Source organism: Xenopus tropicalis, chromosome 5, assembly GCF_000004195.4.
Source record: "Xenopus tropicalis strain Nigerian chromosome 5, UCB_Xtro_10.0, whole genome shotgun sequence".
NCBI classification, from domain to species: domain Eukaryota; kingdom Metazoa; phylum Chordata; class Amphibia; order Anura; family Pipidae; genus Xenopus; species Xenopus tropicalis.
Genome location: NC_030681.2, coordinates 10,602,595 through 10,622,214, shown reverse-complemented (window position 1 = coordinate 10,622,214; position 19,620 = coordinate 10,602,595). Strand labels below are relative to the sequence as shown.

General features: G+C 46.6%; 1 protein-coding gene and 2 non-coding genes across 3 annotated transcripts in view; 1 reads left to right on the top strand and 2 right to left on the bottom strand.

The window, feature by feature from the left end:
* The window catches only part of iars2 (isoleucyl-tRNA synthetase 2, mitochondrial), a 32,421-nt gene extending 14,489 nt beyond the window's left edge, over positions 1-17,932 (top strand). The window contains 11 exon segments of the mRNA NM_001127043.1: positions 7,429-7,531; positions 7,943-8,039; positions 10,232-10,340; positions 10,944-11,046; positions 11,861-11,986; positions 12,411-12,542; positions 12,901-13,007; positions 13,344-13,489; positions 14,544-14,734; positions 15,692-15,836; positions 17,577-17,932. Of these exon segments, the coding sequence (NP_001120515.1) occupies positions 7,429-7,531; positions 7,943-8,039; positions 10,232-10,340; positions 10,944-11,046; positions 11,861-11,986; positions 12,411-12,542; positions 12,901-13,007; positions 13,344-13,489; positions 14,544-14,734; positions 15,692-15,836; positions 17,577-17,728 (1,411 nt within the window). The 3' untranslated portion in view covers positions 17,729-17,932.
* On the bottom strand, positions 339-435 carry mir215 (microRNA mir-215). The gene has a single exon (NR_049612.1). It is a non-coding gene; the product is annotated as a microRNA mir-215 (primary transcript).
* On the bottom strand, positions 1,326-1,405 carry mir194-1 (microRNA mir-194-1). Its single transcript, NR_049601.1, has one exon. It is a non-coding gene; the product is annotated as a microRNA mir-194-1 (primary transcript).
* Positions 17,933-19,620: the final 1,688 nt, after the last annotated feature.

The window sequence follows — 19,620 nt, the reverse complement described above, 5'->3', positions numbered from 1 at the left end:
TTGTGTGTGTGGCCACCAGGGGGCTCAGTTTTATTCCAAGCCGTGGATACCTGTTTAATAAACACTGAGTCAGAGACGCCAGTATGGCATCTCCCTCTCATAGGAATAAGCACAGATCTCGAGATAAATACATGTCCCTGCAGAGAAGAGATTAAGCACATGTTTCACTGCACATTTATACAAAATAAGAAGAGGAAATCTCCATTAGATATAGAATATTCACGTGTTATTGAAAACGGTGCATCCCCCTTTCACTGTCCATTGGATACTGATACTTAATACAAACACACTGTATAAAGTCAGATTAATGTTCATAATATATCTGTGTTTCTCTGCCGTCAACAAAGCAATCAGAATATTGGCCTACAGAAATGACAGACATGTTTGGTATGGAAGTGGCTGTCATTTCATAGGTCATCCTCCTGGTTACCAGTTAGATCATTGGCCTCCGAGCTATGGGGCCCAACTCAATCCTTGCCTGAAGGCCAGTTAGGGGGGGATTTGGGGTGAGTGCTTATTTGTACCCTGGGTACCCCTGGAACTATAGCAGGGTGACTGTTACCCCAATGTTTCTATATATCTGTAACCTTGTTATGGGCTAAGGGGGCCCAGCCTGAAGGCCAGTTAGGGGGGGATTTGGGGTGAGTGCTTATTTGTACCCTGGGTACCCCTGGAACTATAGCAGGGTGACTGTTACCCCAATGTTTCTATATATCTGTAACCTTGTTATGGGCTAAGGGGGCCCAGCCTGAAGGCCAGTTAGGGGGGGATTTGGGGTGAGTGCTTATTTGTGCCCTGGGTACCCCTGGAACTATAGCAGGGTGACTGTTACCCCAATGTTTCTATATATCTGTAACCTTGTTATGGGCTAAGGGGGCCCAGCCTGAAGGCCAGTTAAGGGGGGATTTGGGGTGAGTGCTTATTTGTACCCTGGGTACCCCTGGAACTATAGCGGGGTGACTGTTACCCCAATGTTTCTATATATCTGTAACCTTGTTATGGGCTAAGGGGGCCCAGCCTGAAGGCCAGTTAGGGGGGGATTTGGGGTGAGTGCTTATTTGTGCCCTGGGTACCCCTGGAACTATAGCAGGGTGACTGTTACCCCAATGTTTCTATATATCTGTAACCTTGTTATGGGCTAAGGGGGCCCAGCCTGAAGGCCAGTTAGGGGGGATTGGGGCTGGGTGTGGGTTTGTTGCCCTGGGTACCCCTGGCAGCCCCTCTCTATACAATACACAGAGGCCCTTAGGGAAGTAGAAACTTACAGAGAGACGTTGCGCAGAGCTTGGGGCTCACTGAATCCTCCTCTTGTCACTGGTCAGTAAGTGCCCATCAAAAGTAACAGCATCTCCACTGGAATACGGACAAGTCCACATGGAGTTGCTGTTACACCTGATACACACTATAGGCTCTTCTACTCCCCGCACCTTTCCGCCGAGTCCCTGCGCTTAGGCCCCACGTTCCGATGCCTCGGTGCTTGTTCCACAGGAGCCGGGACACACCTGAAAAAGGTGATCAATCAGAAATGAAGGGTATAAAGGAGCAGGTCACGTGCTGCAGGCTCCCTTGCTGGTAGGGAACGCCCTGTAGCTAAGGTGTGAGCCGGGGCAATGGGTTAATCAGTGCCGATCCAGCAGCCAACTGGTTAAACCATTTCCAAAAGGGATCAGCCCCTTTGTAGCGCAAGTGAAAGTAAAATTATGCCTGTGTGTGTGTGAGAGAAGCAGCTGCCGACATGTCTGCTCCAAACTAGTAAAAGAATGATATCAACTATGTGAGGATTGTAGTTCAGCAACATCCCAAAGGCTGCATTTTCTTCCCCCTCTGTGCCCAGGACAGCGCTGCTCCTACACTCAATAGACCATGTGGTTGCTGGGGTCCCCACCGACAGGGGAAATTCCTGACTTATTAAATTGCAAGCCCCCACCCTATTGCATTTCATTCCCGGGAGTAGTGAGCCGTGCGTTCTGCTTACCCGCGCTCTCCCTGCCGTGCCCAATGCCAGGCGACAGTCACACCTACCCGCAGTTCAGGGAAAGAGAAAGAAACCTGACCCAGGATCTGCTGTCTCCATCTGCCAGTAATGGGCTTTAACTCTGCCCGCTGCCCCAGATAAACGCCCTAAATAGCCAGGGGCCCCCGCCGATATCCGAGCGATTGGCTGGAGTGACGGAAGCTTATATCAGCGCGTCGCTTTAAGTGCCCGGAGAGCAGCAAATGACACGTAATGCGAGCTCCCTGATATGGTTTATGTGCTCAGGGCAAAGTTTTACAAGGGCCTTATTGCCTCTCCGTGGACTCTGGTACTGAGATAGGAGCTGGCAGATTTGTGCCTGATAACTTCCAGGAAAGGGATGAGTGTTCTCCTCTCCCAGGGCTTCTAAATCGAAATCTGGCACCCAGCTCTGCCACTAAATTATTCAGCGCGCTGAGTGGAGGTACAATATATATATATATATATATATATATATACCCAGGGCATTCGCTTGCTGCCAGCTACTTGTCTGGGTGTGTAAGCCCTTATGGATCCATTGTATCCTGCCTGCACTCTTATTGTATTGTGCTGCTGCTGATTGTAGCGCTATTCTGTGCACACAAGGTTTAATATACAGTACATTATCCTTTATAATGCATGAGTGATACTCAGAGTTCCCCGTATAACTCAGCCTGCAGCCTTGTGCCTTTATATGGGCACAGAACCCCTCAGTGACTGCTAATATCCTTATCATTTACAGTAGGGGGTACATTATCCCTTATAATGCATGAGTGATACTCAGAGTTCCCTGTATAACTCAGCCTGCAGCCTTGTGCCTTTATATGGGCACAGAACCCCTCAGTGACTGCTAATATCCTTATCATTTACAGTAGGGGGTACATTATCCCTTATAATACATGAGTGATACTCAGAGTTCCCCGTATAACTCAGCCTGCAGCCTTGTGCCTTTATATGGGCACAGAACCCCTCAGTGACTGCTAATATCCTTATCATTTACAGTAGGGGGTACATTATCCCTTATAATACATGAGTGATACTCAGAGTTCCCTGTATAACTCAGCCTGCAGCCTTGTGCCTTTATATGGGGGGCACAGAACCCCTCAGTGACTGCAAATATCCTTATCAGTTACAGTAGGGGGTTCATTATCCCTTATAATACGTGCGTAAAGAGTGTCACACATTTACACCAATCATAATAATAAGTGCATTCATCCTTGGCAAGAAAAACTGAAAACAATAGACAATCTTTTCGCTAGTGTTAGTTAATCTGCCCCCAGAAGTCCAAAAATGTGATGAACTTGCTGTGACATAAGGGCATTTATAGAGGATTAACCAGTTTGTGCACTTTTTTTACTGTTATATAAACATATTCACCTACCGGCCCTTCTCACCACTCCCCGTAGCTGTGTCCCACTGCACTGTGCGCGCCATGATTCATTCCTTTGTCTGTAGAACCTCACACATATTTCTGCACTCCGGCAAGATGTTGCTGAACTACAAATCTAATGCTTCAGCTGTCAGTGAGAAGCAGGGAATTCTATAACATCTAGAGGCAGCAGATTGATTTATTTCTGCAGTTAGGAACAGGAATAGGCCTCTACAGAGAGATACCATTAAACTATGGCAGCATAGGGATTCCCCTGTACTAAGCACAATTCAGCAGGAACAGCCCCCTAAGTTTGCTCATAGTCTGTACAGAGAGATACCATGAAACTATGGCAGCATAGGGATTCCCCTGTACTAAGCACAATTCAGCAGGAACAGCCCCCTAAGTTGCTCATAGCCTGTACAGAGAGATACCATAAAACTATGGCAGCATAGGGATTCCCCTGTACTAAGCACAATTCAGCAGGAACAGCCCCCTAAGTTTGCTCATAGTCTGTACAGAGAGATACCATGAAACTATGGCAGCATAGGGATTCCCCTGTACTAAGCACAATTCAGCAGGAACAGCCCCCTAAGTTGCTCATAGCCTGTACAGAGAGATACCATAAAACTATGGCAGCAGAGGGAATCCCCTGTACTAAGCACAATTAAGCAGGAACAGCCCCCTAAGTTTGCTTATAGCCTGTTCAGAGAGATACCATAAAACTATGGCAGCAGAGGGAATCCCCTGTACTAAGCACAATTCAGCAGGAACAGCCCCCTAAGTTTGCTCATAGCCTGTACAGAGAGATACCATAAAACTATGGCACATAGGGATTCCCCTGTACTAAGCACAATTCAGCAGGAACAGCCCCCTAAGTTTGCTTATAGCCTGTTCAGAGAGATACCATAAAAATATGGCAGCATAAGGATTCCCCTGTACTAAGCACAATTCAGCAGGAACAGCCCCCTAAGTTTGCTCATTGCCTGTACAGAGAGATACCATAAAACTATGGCAGCATAGGGATTCCCCTGTACTAAGCACAATTCAGCAGGAACAGCCCCCTACGTTTGCTCATAGCCTGTACAGAGAGATACCATAAAACTATGGCAGCATAGGGATTCCCCTGTACTAAGCACAATTCAGTAGGAACAGCCCCCTAAGTTTGCTCATAGCCTGTACAGAGAGATACCATAAAACTATGGCAGCATAGGGATTCCCCTGTACTAAGCACAATTCAGCAGGAACAGCCCCCTAAGTTTGCTCATAGCCTGTACAGAGAGATACCATAAAACTATGGCAGCATAGGGATTCCCCTGTACTAAGCACAATTCAGCAGGAACAGCCCCCTAAGTTTGCTCATGGCCTGTACAGAGAGATACCATAAAACTATGGCACATAGGGATTCCCCTGTACTAAGCACAATTCAGCAGGAACATTTTAGGGCATTTCAGCCCTTTAAGCACTAAAATGTAGCTGAGTAACTATAACTGTATCTCGTTTGGATACATATAAAATCGAGAGCCTACTTCGTCGCCCTTTGACTTAGTCGCTGTGTTTGTGCCACTGTAAAAACAGAGGTAGGTTTGCACTGATATTCAGGCTGAATGTTTATTTTGCAGCCTGTACTATCTGGTTATATCCTCGTGTGTGTGAATCACTGGTTCTTAATCTGTCAAAGGTAAAATAGCTCTGTCCTACAACTTTTATTGCTTGGCTCTCTTATCAATAATAAAGCTTTTATAATTAATCTTTGTACATTAGCAATGAGAAATTTTAGAGATAAAAAAAATATAGTAATTAGCAAAATATTTGTAACGAGACCTAGTACCCATAGTTACTAAATAAAGGCATATATTCATCCTTTTTCCTGCATAATTTGAAATATCCTTATCATTTACAGTAGGGGGTACATTATCCCTTATAATACATGAGTGATACTCAGAGTTCCCTGTATAACTCAGCCTGCAGCCTTGTGCCTTTATATGGGCACAGAACCCCTCAGTGACTGCTAATATCCTTATCATTTACAGTAGGGGGTACATTATCCCTTATAATACATGAGTGATACTCAGAGTTCCCTGTATAACTCAGCCTGCAGCCTTGTGCCTTTATATGGGCACAGAACCCCTCAGTGACTGCTAATATCCTTATCATTTACAGTAGGGGGTACATTATCCCTTATAATACATGAGTGATACTCAGAGTTCCCTGTATAACTCAGCCTGCAGCCTTGTGCCTTTATATGGGCACAGAACCCCTCAGTGACTGCTAATATCCTTATCATTTACAGTAGGGGGTACATTATCCCTTATAATACATGAGTGATACTCAGAGTTCCCTGTATAACTCAGCCTGCAGCCTTGTGCCTTTATATGGGCACAGAACCCCTCAGTGACTGCTAATATCCTTATCATTTACAGTAGGGGGTACATTATCCCTTATAATACATGAGTAATACTCAGAGTTCCCTGCATTGCTAAGGGCCTACAATCCTACAATAATATTTTGGCCAGAACACATGTATGTAAGCCTGTATGTACAAGATATAAGCCTTTAGTGGGTTGGGGGGATCTACCGCAGGACGGAATCAGTTGACGTTTATACATTTTGTCCTCTCTGTACTCTCTCACATTGCCCCATTCTGAGCCCTCTCACTAATGAAAGCTCAGTTAGCAGTCACACAGCAATATGGCAGCCATTTGCCCAGCTATAGAGTTACTTGATAACTAGAATTCTCCAAACCCATACAAGAACCTGTAAAAAGGAGTTGGCGTTAGTATAGGGTTGTTTTACCATCAATCAAATGGAGCCTGCCTAAATGCAGAGTAGGGTTGCTGTGGGGGGAAAATGGAGTCTGGCTAAATGTAGGGTATGTTTGTATTGGGAAAATAAAGCCTGCCCCCCCCATTGTATTGTGACATCAGGGAAATGGAGTTGGCCTTGATGTAGGGTTGGTCTCCAGCATGTCTGCCTTAAGGTCCCCATACACGGGCCGATTGTAGCTGCCGATATGGGTCCCTTGGACTGATTTGGCAGCTAATCAGCCCGTGTAGGGGCAGAAACGAAGGGCATACCCTACCGATATCTGGCCTGAAATTGGGCAGATATCGATTGGGCAGGTTAAAAGTTTCAGTCGGATCGGGGACCGCATCAGCTCGTTGATGCGGTCCCCGAACCGACTGGCCCATTACCCCAGGGCCAAATGATTGAATTAGCCTACACGTTCCCCTATATCGCACACCCGTAGGTGGGGATATCGGGAGAAGATCTGCTCGCTTGGCGTGTATGGGCACCTTTACTGTACTGCAGGATTGTAGGCATGAAAGTGGCAAATAGAGTGTGCCTAAATATTTGTTTGTATTAGGGAAATTCCGCCTCATTAAATGCAATGTGGGGCCTCCAGCAGGGAAACAGATGGGCACAATGGAGTGTGGCACCCTGTAACGTTACAAACATCACGTTTACTGCAGGTAAATAGCTTGCTCTTCACTGACTGTAACTCCATTTACTCCTGATCTTGGTTGTTGTATCTGATTTATATGAGAATAAAGTGATAAACTGAGAGGCACATTGTATATATTGTATGTATATATTGTTTGTATGTATTGTATGTATGTATTGTATGTATATATTGTATGTATATATTGTATGTATATATTTTCTGTTTTCATTCCAAGTTCACAGGGAGCCATTTTCATTCTCATGATTCATTCTATTTAGTTAATGAAACAATGATCCTTCTTTGCCTATTAATGTGATTCTGTCTCTTACCTGTCTGTCCCCACATCTCTTACCTGTCTGTCCCCACATCTCTTACCTGTCTGTCCCCACATCTCTTACCTGTCTGTCCCCACATCTCTTACCTGTCTGTCCCCACATCAATTACCTGTCTATCCCCACATCTCTTACCTGTCTGTCCCCACATCTCTTACCTGTCTGTCCCCACATCTCTTACCTGTCTGTCCCCACATCAATTACCTGTCTATCCCCACATCTCTTACCTGTCTGTCCCCACATCTCTTACCTGTCTGTCCCCACATCTCTTACCTGTCTATCCCAACAGGCACAGCGTGGGGCATATTATGAGCCTGGTAGAGCAGCACGGGACGGATGTGTGGTGGACCCTTCCGCTAGAAGAATTGCTCCCCAAAGCCGTCCTTCAAAAGGTATCTTTCCTGTGCCTTCTGCCTGTCAGCCATCTTCCCACCCTCCCTGCCTGATGTCCGGCCCCAGGGGGTTGTGTTTCACCCCCAGTCACTAAACTGCATCTTTCTGTGTCTGTTTCACTTGCACTTTATAAATAAATACCGGGCAATGGGATATGGTCTGTGTGCTGTTTGTCTATAAGGAGGGCATGTACAATAGAATAGATGGATAGATGGTGGAAGGGGCAGCAAAAATCTGCCTCCATCAGGAGCCCAGTAATAAAGGAAAGTGCTGTAAGTGCCAGCGGCCTATTGGTTGCACTTAGGGAAGAGTGGGTTCAGCTACAGAATGAGGCCAGGTGATGGCGCTGTATTGGTATAAAAAGCTAATAAATATTATTATTATTATGCTTACCATTGGCTCCTTGCTAGGTGGAAGGCAGCTCAGATGCGTGTGATTATGAGCAAGGTCGCGATGTGTTGGACATCTGGTTTGACAGTGGAACGTCGTGGGCCCATGTTTTGGAAGGTAGGTAACTTTACTTATTATCTTTATTCCTAATAACAATGATTGAGTGTATATGGCGCTGCTCTCCAGGCACAGCGAGTCCCTGCCCAAGGAGCTTACAGTCTGTTGTGGTGGCTGAAGCCTACTCTTAGCATCTGCCTCTCTATTGGGAACACAAAGTAAATCATGAAGCAGCTCCCTATGTGGATGTATTGCCACTCCTATGTACAATAAATGGGCAAATGTCACGGTTGTAAAGAGAAGAAAGTGTAAAGAACCTTAATTTTACTTTGTGTGTTGTAAGGACCATAAATGCGACTAGTTGGGCAGACTGCCATGGCTCTTCCTATATCGTGCCATTAATGATTAAAGGGAATTATGACCTGGATAAAAGTAGAGTTTATCCTCTATTCACTGTGTGCATGCAAACAGTCTTTATTCCCAGCATTTGCATGGGTGAATGGGAGCTGCCATGTTGGTTTTGTTATCAGAGGCATATCATATATATCCTCCTCACACTTAGAGCCATGCTGTGTCGCTCATGTTTAGCTTATATCCAGTGCCAGATATTCTTGTACCTGTAGCTGATTGGCTGATACAGTGTCATCAATAAATCCGTAACCTTATGGTCAGTGTTGGGCGTTATGGTCAGTGTTGGGCGTTATGGTCAATGTTGGGTGTCATGATCAATGTTGGGTGTTATGATCAGTGTTGGGTGTCATGGTCAATGTTGGGTGTTATGATCAGTGTTGGGTGTTATGGTCAATGTTGGGTGTTATGGTCAGTGTTGGGCGTTATGGTCAGTGTTGGGCGTTATGGTCAGTGTTGGGCGTTATGGTCAGTGTTGGGCGTTATGGTCAGTTTTGGGTGTTAGGGTAAATGCTGGGATCACATGTTGTGCCTTTCTGCCATGAGGCAAGCTAATGGGACCTATTGTGAATCCCAGGCCTGGCACCTGTATGTATTTTTCATTGTACTTGTCTACTATACCTGACCTACTCATAGGGGTGTGTGAGGGTGTGCAATGTGTGTAGGGTGTGTAATATATCATTTATACAGAAAGCTGATAGTTGGTAAATAAGCAAGCTTGCTGTATGTCGGCCATGGGATTGTTCCTCTGGTAACCTCTCTCCTGCTGTGCATCGGGGCTATAAAGGGAAAACAAACATGCCATTAAGTAGTTGTCACTTCAGCAGAATGGTTTGTAGGCAAACACAGCGCATTGTGTGCTTAATTTTTAACAGGGTAATAGATATTTTACAACCCCCCTATCTGTTGCCATGTAAGTGCTGAGCCGCAGATACGGAGCAAACATGACATTTATATCCCCCTCCTGATCACAATGTCTGAATGGGAGCCCAGAAACTGGCAGTGCAGCCATATTGTACATTATCATTATCTAAAATGGCAGCCACTTTGGTACGATTGGTGCCTGTAACTATTTCATGCTCAGAACCTCCTCCCATTGGTTATTTCTAGGGCTTTATCCTACAGTTTCAATGAATGTGAGTTTTATATTGTTGCATTTAAACGTACAACCGATATCCGAATGTATTTGTGGCACCAAGGGGCAGATACACACAGTGAAACCCGCGCCCGTGGCATCACCGCTGGGCCACTCCTTTACTTTCTGCGCAGCCCTTTATATACAGTCTGTATTCTCACAATATGTGGAATGTTTGAATGATATATAAAGTGGAGCCGCTCTCGCGCCCGTGCCGGCATGAATAAGTCACATTATCGCTCTGCACAAATGTTTAGTCATGTGTTTTTCGCCCAATTAGCCGCCTTATCAGGACAGGGTTCATTGCTCCAGACCTGTTTGGCCACTGACATCACAGTGCAAACTGTCAGTACGAGATGTAATAACCTGGAAATAGCCGAGGCATTAGCAATAAAGGAATAAAACTCCTACGCTCTTTCGCTTCTTGCTTTCCTTTACACATTCTGTCTCGGCACAGAATCACCTCTGTTTATTGTCAGTTTAACACATTAATAATCAACTAATATAAACTATAGAGGATAGCAGACCCTGCTACTTCAGGGGGGTGTCCAAAAGGGCCCAATTGGACAAGTTCTTATAGCCTCTTATAAGAATATTAACTAGTTACTTTACACTAGGTTATAGGTCTGGGGCTTGTTGCCCTGCAGTTTCCAGGACCCAGGAGTTGTACTTCAACAAAGATGTTGATTGTGGTTGTTCTGTCCCACAGATGGAGAGCAGAGAGCGGATGTTTATATGGAAGGGAAGGACCAGCTGGGAGGTTGGTTTCAGTCATCGCTGCTCACCAGTGTGGCCGCCAGGAATAAGGCACCGTATAGGTAAGTAACTCCCAGCACATTCCCCGGCAGTCTCTCTAGTTTGTGTCTGTCTCTCAGCATTGGGGACAATGACAGAATAATATAGGCAGAGGCTTAGGTCTAAGGCACTTGGGAGTCTGTCCGGCTTCTTGTAGCAACACAGAAAATTCTCAGCTGATGGTGGCTACTAAAGTGAGTGTTGGTAAGTGGTATCCACCTGTCACCTTCCGTGGTTCCCCTCAAGAGATTATCACTAAAGGTGACCATACACGGACAGACTTTATCTGTTGATTGGGGTCCTTCAGACCGATTCTGCAGCTTATCTGGCCATGTATGGGCACCCCTGACGGGCCTACCCAGCCGTTATCTGGCCTAAAATTGGCCGGATCTCGATAGAGCAGGTTTGATTTTTCCTTCGGATCGGGGACCACATCAAGTCATTGATCCGAAGGCACCCCAGGGCCAAACAATCCACCTTAGGTGGGAATATGGGGAGTAGATCCGCTTACCATGTATGGCACTGTTAGTGTGCCACATTGTGTAACTTTGTAATATCTCTCCTTTGTGGGAGCCCCATTAGCTAAAGGTCATTAGAATCTTAATGATTTCTTCTTTTCCCGCAAGGAATATCATCGTCCATGGCTTCACCCTCAGTGAAAAAGGGGAGAAAATGTCTAAATCAGTAGGGAACGTAGTGGACCCCGATGTTGTTATTAACGGAGGACAAGTGAGTATCTCTGTGTGTATGGGGTTGAGAGCAAAGTGTAACCTGGCGGAAGGGATCATTTGTGGCAGTGGGATGCATCGGGTTCTTATAGGAATACTGTCAATTAATAGAGCATCTCCAGCAGAATCCTGCATTGTAATCTGTTTTTCCCATGGGGCTAGCCATATTCTTCATTTCCCAGGGTGCCACAGCCATGTGACCTGTGCTCTGATAAACTTCACTCACACTTTACTGCTACGCTGCAAGTTGGAGTGATATCCCCCACCCCCAGCAGCCGATCAGCAGAACAATGGGAAGAAGTCCGGCTTGGGACTCCTCCAGTTACATGGGAGTAGGAGAAACAATAGGTTAGCTGAAAGCAGTTCTAATGTGTAGCGCTGGCTGAAAGCTCAGACTCAGGCACACTTTACTGCTGCGCTGCAAGTTGGAGTGATATCCCCCCACCAGCAGCCGATCAGCAGAACAATGGGAAGGGAGCAAGATAGCAGCTCCCAGTAGGTATCAGAATAGCACTCAATAGTAAGAAATCCAAGTCCGGCTTGGGACTCCTACAGTTACATGGGAGTAGGAGAAACAATAGGTTAGCTGAAAGCAGTTCTAATGTGTAGCGCTGGCTGAAAGCTCAGACTCAGGCACAAGGCACTGAGATGGCGCCTACACACCAATATTACAGCTACAAATACATTTGTTGGTTCAAGAATAAAAGGTTAAATGGCAGAGGGAATTATTTGCTGTGTAACAGTGTCATTTAGAAATAAAAAGTACCCCATAAATATCATAGCAGAAAGTTGAACATGTTTCACCTCTCTATTAGGACAAGGTTAATGAACCTGCTTATGGCGCCGATGTGCTGCGCTGGTGGGTGGCAGAGTCAAATGTCTTCACTGAAGTGCTGATTGGTCCAGCTGTCCTTAATTCTGCGCGGGATGATATCAACAAGGTGAGCAGTGATCAGAAAGTTATTGCAAGGGATTCTGGGGCAGGTTCTTGGTATTTCCAAGACCTCCCAGTATTTCTCCAAGACCTCCCAACATGACTTCTGGTATCATATTTTTTTTTTTACCAGGGGTACATTTTTTTTTATAATACACAAGTTTCCGGGGGTCATGTGACACATGACATCACTAAGCACCATTTATAAGGATATATTTTACAGGTTGTTTGTGCTGTAGGGCTTGTAGTCAGCATTTTATATGTAAGGTACAGAGCACTCATAGTCCAGTCACCCAACTTGCTTGTGGTGAGGGGTAACCCTCTCTAGGGTTAAGGAGTGGGGGGGGGGTTAAAAGTTGCTGATCCTAGAAGCTTGCAATTGGTATTAAATTGATTCATGTTCCCATGTTTTCTTGTGTTCCATGTTTCAGTTGCGGAATACACTGCGCTTCATGCTGGGAAATCTATCGGATTTTACTCCAGAGAGGGACTCGGTCCCCAGCACTGAGATGTATGTGATAGACCAGTACATGCTTCATATCCTCCAAGATTACGGCAGCAAGGTACGTGCATGCTTTCGGCTTTCTCCTCCTCTCCGATTGGCTACTGAAACTGCATATATAGCGCTCTGGGAGTTCCACACATAATAAGCCATATGTAAAGCTGAAATAAATGCCCGATAGGGCATTTATTTCAGCTTTACATGAGGCTTATTATGTGTGGGACTCCACTATTGTCCTGCTGAAAGGAGTTCCTCCAGGGGGCGCCGCTGAGAATGTTTAGAATGTAGAAAAGAGAGTGAGGGAGAATAGATGTAACTGTATGGACAGATGTTTGTACGTAGGGACAGATGTGTGTACGTAGGGACAGACAGAGGGTGCCATAGTCAGAGTGCAGACATTCATGTTGCCTTTGCATTAGGTTACAGACGCTTACAAGGGCTATGAATTTGGGAAGGTGGTTCGTTTGCTGGAGGCCCTGGTCACACGGGATTTATCAAGCTTTTACTTCAGCATCATAAAGGACAGGTACGTGTATTGTGTGTATAATTGTGTTTCTCTCTATACTCAGTGTATTCACAGACCAGACGGGCGGACAAGGCAATAACTGAACATAATACAGAAATACAGTATTTCATATCGGGGCCCTTGGAGCTGCCATTTGGGTGGTCACTACCCCCCATTGATTAAATGGGTGCTGCCCAGTTATACATGAATTTGTGACCTACGTAGTTGCTGTGTCATTTCTAAGCTTGTGATGTCAAGCTGGGGGCTGCTGAAAGTTCTAGTTTAGCAAGAGACAAGAAGGGGGCAGTATCCTTCCATCATTAACTCCTCTTTATGGTGTTTGCTCTTACCTCACAGGCTTTATTGTGATGAAGAGAAGGATCCCAAACGTCGTTCCTGCCAGACTGTATTAGCGGAAGCGCTGGATGTTGTGGTGCGCTCATTCGCTCCCATTCTACCCCATTTGGCAGAGGAAGTGTTCCAGTACCTGCCCTATAGAAAAGGTATCGACGGGCGTTTCAGCCCCTAGTGCAGCCCTGAGGTGGCTTAGGGAATGCCGCCCCCTCACTCTTCCACGATTACTCATGTATTATAAGGGATAATGTACCCCCTACTGTAAATGATAAGGATATTAGCAGTCACTGAGGGGTTCTGTGCCCATATAAAGGCACAAGGCTGCAGGCTGAGTTATACAGGGAACTCTGAGTATCACTCATGTATTATAAGGGATAATGTACCCCCTACTGTAAATGATAAGGATATTAGCAGTCACTGAGGGGTTCTGTGACCATATAAAGGCACAAGGCTGCAGGCTGAGTTATACAGGGAACTCTGAGTATCACTCATGTATTATAAGGGATAATGTACCCCCTACTGTAAATGATAAGGATATTAGAAGTCACTGAGGGGTTCTGTGCCCATATAAAGGCACAGTGGCGATATCACTCCAACTTGCAGCGCAGCAGTAAAGTGTGCCTGAGTCTGAGCTTTCAGCCAGCGCTACACATTAGAACTGCTTTCAGCTAACCTATTGTTTCTCCTACTCCCATGTAACTGGAGGAGTCCCAAGCCGGACTTGGATTTCTTACTATTGAGTGCTATTCTGATACCTACTGGAAGCTGCTATCTTGCTCCCTTCCCATTGTTCTGCTGATCGGCTGCTGGGGGTGAGGGGGGATATCACTCCAACTTGCAGCGCAGCAGCAAAGTGTGAGTGAAGTTTATCAGAGCACAGGTCACATGGCTGTGGCACCCTGGGAAATGAAGAATATGGCTAGCCCCATGGGAAAAACAGATTACAATGCAGGATTCTGCTGGAGAAGCTCTATTAACCGATGGGTTTTTAAAAAAACATGTTTTCCCATGTCTGTATTGCTTTAAAGCAGGCACTTCATGGATCTGTACTGAGCGATTTGGTATGAAGTTGGTGGTGGTTGGCTGGTCGTGGAGTTTATTATAAGGATATTAGTACCTGTCAGGCTGTAGAACCAGTATGACATACACAGCAGCACTTTCTCAGCACTGTCAGTATTGAGTTTGTTTCCATTGTCCCTAAAGAATCGGACAGCGCGTTCCGTACGGGGTGGATCAAACCCAACACAGTCTGGAAGAAGCTGGGCCTGGTGGAAGCCATAGAGGCTGCCTGCTCCATCAGAGATGCTTTCCTTGGATCCATTCCAGGCAAGAATGCGGCTGAGTATGAAGTCACCATCGTCATTGATCCAGGCCTGCTGTTTGAGTTAATGGAGGTGAGTGAAGGAACTTGCCCTTCTCCTTCAGCTTCTCACTGGGAAATGACGTCCCCTAAAAAAAGCAGTACTGTCGTAATGAAAAGGTGAAAGACTAAAGTGATGAAGGGCAATTCTGCCAGGGGCTTAGATATAAAGGTCTGTACCTGGGGGGTTGGGTTGTATAAAGGTCTGCACCCAGGGGGAGCGGATATAAAGGTCTGTACCCGGGGGGAGCGGATATAAAGGTCTGTACCCGGGGGAAGCAGATATAAAGGTCTGTACCCGGGGGAAGCAGATATAAAGGTCAGTACCCGGGGGGAGCAGATATAAAGGTCAGTACCCGGGGGGAGCAGATATAAAGGTCTGTACCCAGGGGAAGCAGATATAAAGGTCAGTACCCGGGGGGAGCAGATATAAAGGTCTGTACCCAGGGGAAGCAGATATAAAGGTCAGTACCCGGGGGGAGCAGATATAAAGGTCTGTACCCAGGGGGAGCAGATGTAAAGGTCTGTACCCAGGGGAAGCAGATATAAAGGTCAGTACCCGGGACGGGGGGAGATAAAGGTCTGTACCTGGGGGGTTGGGTGGTATAAAGGTCTGTACCCAGGGGAAGCAGATATAAAGGTCTGTACCTGGGGGGTTGGGTGGTATAAAGGTCTGTATCTGGGGGGTTGGGTGGTATAAAGGTCTGTACCCAGGGGAAGCAGATATAAAGGTCTGTACCCGGGATGGGGGGAGATAAAGGTCTGTTCCCAGGGGGTTGGATGGTATAAAGGTCTGTACCCGGGGGGAGCAGATATAAAGGTCTGTACCCGGGGGTTGGGTGATATAAAGGTCTATAACCAGTGGGGGGGGATATAAATGCTGAAGAACAGGACTATCTATGATAGTATAGATATAAATGTAAAGTTAAACTTGAAAAAACCAGATGAAGTGGTGACCATGACAGTGAGAATTATGTTGAATTTGCCGCAGACCCTACAGGAAGAACCGAGCTCTTGTACGTCTCAGCTGAATGAGCTCCTCATGTGCTCCCAGACCTCTCTCCTGTCCGACCTACCCCTGGATCTGCCCCCAGAAGCTTCTGTTTTGAAGGGCTCATTCCTTATCAACTTGGAAGGTAAGAAAAGATAATTATCGGGCACATTCCCTCTATCAGGTTCTGCAGTTAGTTCCAAGGACACTTGGACATGAGAGCCATGGGGAATGCGCAGTCAGTAGTGATAAGGTCAGTGTTACCCACAACGGGGAGTACGCCTCATGCCGCTAGCATTAAGGGGCCCATACACGTTGGGATTTGGTCAGGTCGCCAAATGAGTGGAGCTTCTCCCAAAGTGCCCTCCGAAGGTGGCCGATATCAGGCTAGTGCCAAACGATAGAATTATGTATAGGGGCCGTCGGGCCGAGTCGGCATCAATGAGCCGATGCAGTGCCCAGTCCCATGGGAAAATCAAACCTGCCCGATTGAAATCTGGCCAATTTTAGGCCAGATATAGATTGGGGGGCCCCATACATGTGCAGATAAGCTGCAGAATTGGTATGAAAGACTTGAATTGGCAGCATAAATCTGCCCCTGTATGGGCTCCTTTATACATCACAGGGGGAAGGGGTGCCCTTATGCCTTCTCTGGGTGCTGCCCTCACTCACTAAAGGTGCCCATACACAGCTTATCTGCCCCTGTATGGCCTCCTTTATACATCACAGGGGGAAGGGGTGCCCTTATGCCTTCTCTGGGTGCTTCCCTCGCTCCCTAAAGGTGCCCATACACAGCTTATCTGCCCCTGTATGGGGCCCTCCCATAGCCCTATCCTGTCAGGGGGAGGAGCGATTTGGCTCTTTGATACGGTCCTTGGCCCACAGCTTATCTGCCCCTGTATAGCCTCCTTTATACATCACAGGGGGAAGGGGTGCCCTTATGATGCCTTCTCTGGGTGCTTCCCTTACTCCCTAAAGGTGCCCTTACACAGCTTATCTGCCCCTGAATGGCCTCCTTTATACATCACAGGGGGAAGGGGTGCCCTTATGATGCCTTCTCTGGGTGCTTCCCTCACTCCCTAAAGGTGCCCTTACACAGCTTATCTGCCCCTGTATGGGCTCCTTTATACATCACAGGGGGAAGGGGTGCCCTTATGCCTTCTCTGGGTGCTTCCCTCACTCCCTAAAGGTGCCCATACACAGCTTATCTGCCCCTGTATGGGGCCCTCCCATAGCCCTATCCTGTCAGGGGGAGGAGCGATTTGGCTCTTTGATACGGTCCTTGGCCCAATGGCCTGCATCCTGTCAGTGTGATCCGATCGTTGGCCAGAGAGATGGACATATTGGGGAAAGATACGCTTGTTTTTTGGGCACCTTGCCAAATGCGGGGTCTTACCAGCCGTGTTTCAGTGTATGGGCAGCTTTAGGCTGGGTACAGAACAGGGCGAGGCAGCTGCTGGGATTTATTCTAAAGGAATCTTTGCTCCGCCATTTTGTAGCAGCTCAGTAATTGGTTTTCTTTCCGTCAGAGCTCCCAGCACTGTATTGGGGGGCGAGTTCTTATAAGAACACAAAGTTCTACTTTCTGCTCGATGGCGCTGTTCTGGGCGTTAATGCGCATAAACACAATCAATTGAATTGCCTGTGTCTGTGAGCAACTAATAAGCACCAGTATATGGTTCCCTCTTCCCTCCATTGTGAGCATTCATTGGCTGATAGGGGGGGGTCACATCTCCGGTCACATCTAGGGTTGTCATTGGCTGAGCTCTTGTACCAGTGCATTGGCAAATATGTATTTAGTTTGATGATACAGGACTAGCGCTTCTGTGGGCAGATGAAGTTCCTTTGCATTATGGGTAAGCGTCTGTGTTGTTTCTTTCCCCAGATGGCGACATCTGTCAGGAGGAGGCGTATAAAGTGGTGGTTCAGCCGAGCAGGAAGGAGCGCTGCCCGCGCTGCAGGAAGTACACGGCTGCCTCGTCCCTAGCGCCCTGTGCCAGGTGTCTGGAAGCCATCGCGGGCAAATGGACTCAGTAGGGGCAAGTGTTGCGTGCCCATAGGGGCAATGTACAGTGTATTTAAGCAGAGACTGCGCTCCCTATAGCAATTCTGTACAGAGGGATTGGGGAAAGTCACACGTCTATATTTTCTACTTGGGCCTCAAATGAAGGAGATGGTGTGAGGGGATGGGGAGTAATGTGTCGCCTTACAATAAATATTCATCATGTTCTTTACCTTTTATCATATGGGAAAGTAAAGTCACTGTATTGCTGGGGGCGTGGAACCGTAGCAACGGAAGGAAGTGCTGAGTCGGCTGCAGGGTGGCACCGTGGGAGCATGGGGCATAGGGGAACGCTCAGCATGGGCAGCACTATGTCTGCCAGGGGCAATTCTCCCACATTTTCTTCATTGGTTCAGGTATTTCCCCCTGGGCTGTAACATACAGGGACAACAGGAGACTTAGGGGATCTACTTCCGCCCATGTTTGTATCGCAAATTCTCATATTTTTTTGTGGGGTGGGGGGGTGGGCCTTTATAAGTAATTGTTTTTGAACAGGAAGTTAAAGGAGAAGGAAAGGCTAATAAAGAGTTAATCTCAAGCTGCAGGCATACCTTCAGTTCTCTCAATAGTGCCCTTAAGTCTCCCCATATTTCTCCCGTTCAGATGATCAGAAGCCTCATAGGAAAAAAAAACGCTGAGCTCTATAAAGAAAGTTCCCATAATGCCTCGCTCCTGCACCAAGACCTAGTGTACATGCGCAGTTAGTAAGACCATGGGGCACATTTACAAAAGCACGAATGCTCGATCGGTCATGCGAACGCTCCGAGTGTATTTTTGCCGATTTTTTTCGGGCGTCCGCACGACTTTTTCGTACGACGCACGACTTTTTCGGACATTTTCACGAAATAATCGGAAAGGTTTTACCGCTGTTTACAATTGTTCGGTACGAAAATTTTGCGACTTTCGGATCGCCAATACGATATTATCGCGACTAATACGATTTTTTCGTAAGCATTTTCGTGATATTTGCGATCTTACGAAATTTTCGTTTCCAATACGATTTTTCCCCATTTGTAATTCAGATTCGTGGATTAGTAAATGTGCCCCTATGAGTCAGCTTCCTGCTGATTGGCTCAGATTCACATTCCTAAGTGGGAGAGTGAGTTCTTAGCATTCTTGAGGGAGGGGGGAGCAGAGAGCTGCGTGTCTCTGGCACAGGAATTACAGACACAAGAAATCTTTTGACAGAGAAGTCAGTGCAGCGTTTCTGTGAGTGCTTATGGCTGTATTTACATAGCGTTTTACCTTTCTTTCTCCTTAAACATTACTTTTATAAACATTAATACCCCCCGGAGTGTATATTTATTATATTGCAATAGAAGCCAAACAGTGAGAGTTTATTCCAAAGTGACTAGTGCGTTATTAAAGGGATACTGTCATGGGAAAACATGTGTTTCAGTTAATAGAGCTTCTCCAGCACAATCCTAATTTAGAAGTTTCCCATGGGGCTAGCCATAATCTTCATTTCCCAGGGTGCCACAGCCATGTGACCTGTGCTCTGATAAACTTCAGTCTCACTTTACTGCTGCGCTGCAAGTTGGCGTGATATTTTTGTATATCCCCTCACGCCTGCCCTGAATATGGGGGCTTACAGAAACAGATTGGAACTACTGGGGAATCGCTTCTCCAAGGGCCACACTGCTGGTGCAGCAAGGACTACTCTGTAGCTGCTGTAAGGGGAATAGACTTTAACTCCATGATAGGCACCTCTCCTTGCCTGACTTACCCTGCCCTACCCACCCCTCACTTCTTGGCTCCACCCTCCCAGGGTACAGTGAGACGGAGGAGGGTAGGTGGTACCGGCAGTAAGTGGGTCCTGTCCTGCCCCTCGGCAGCTGAAGGAAATGTAAACACAAAGGGGTTAATG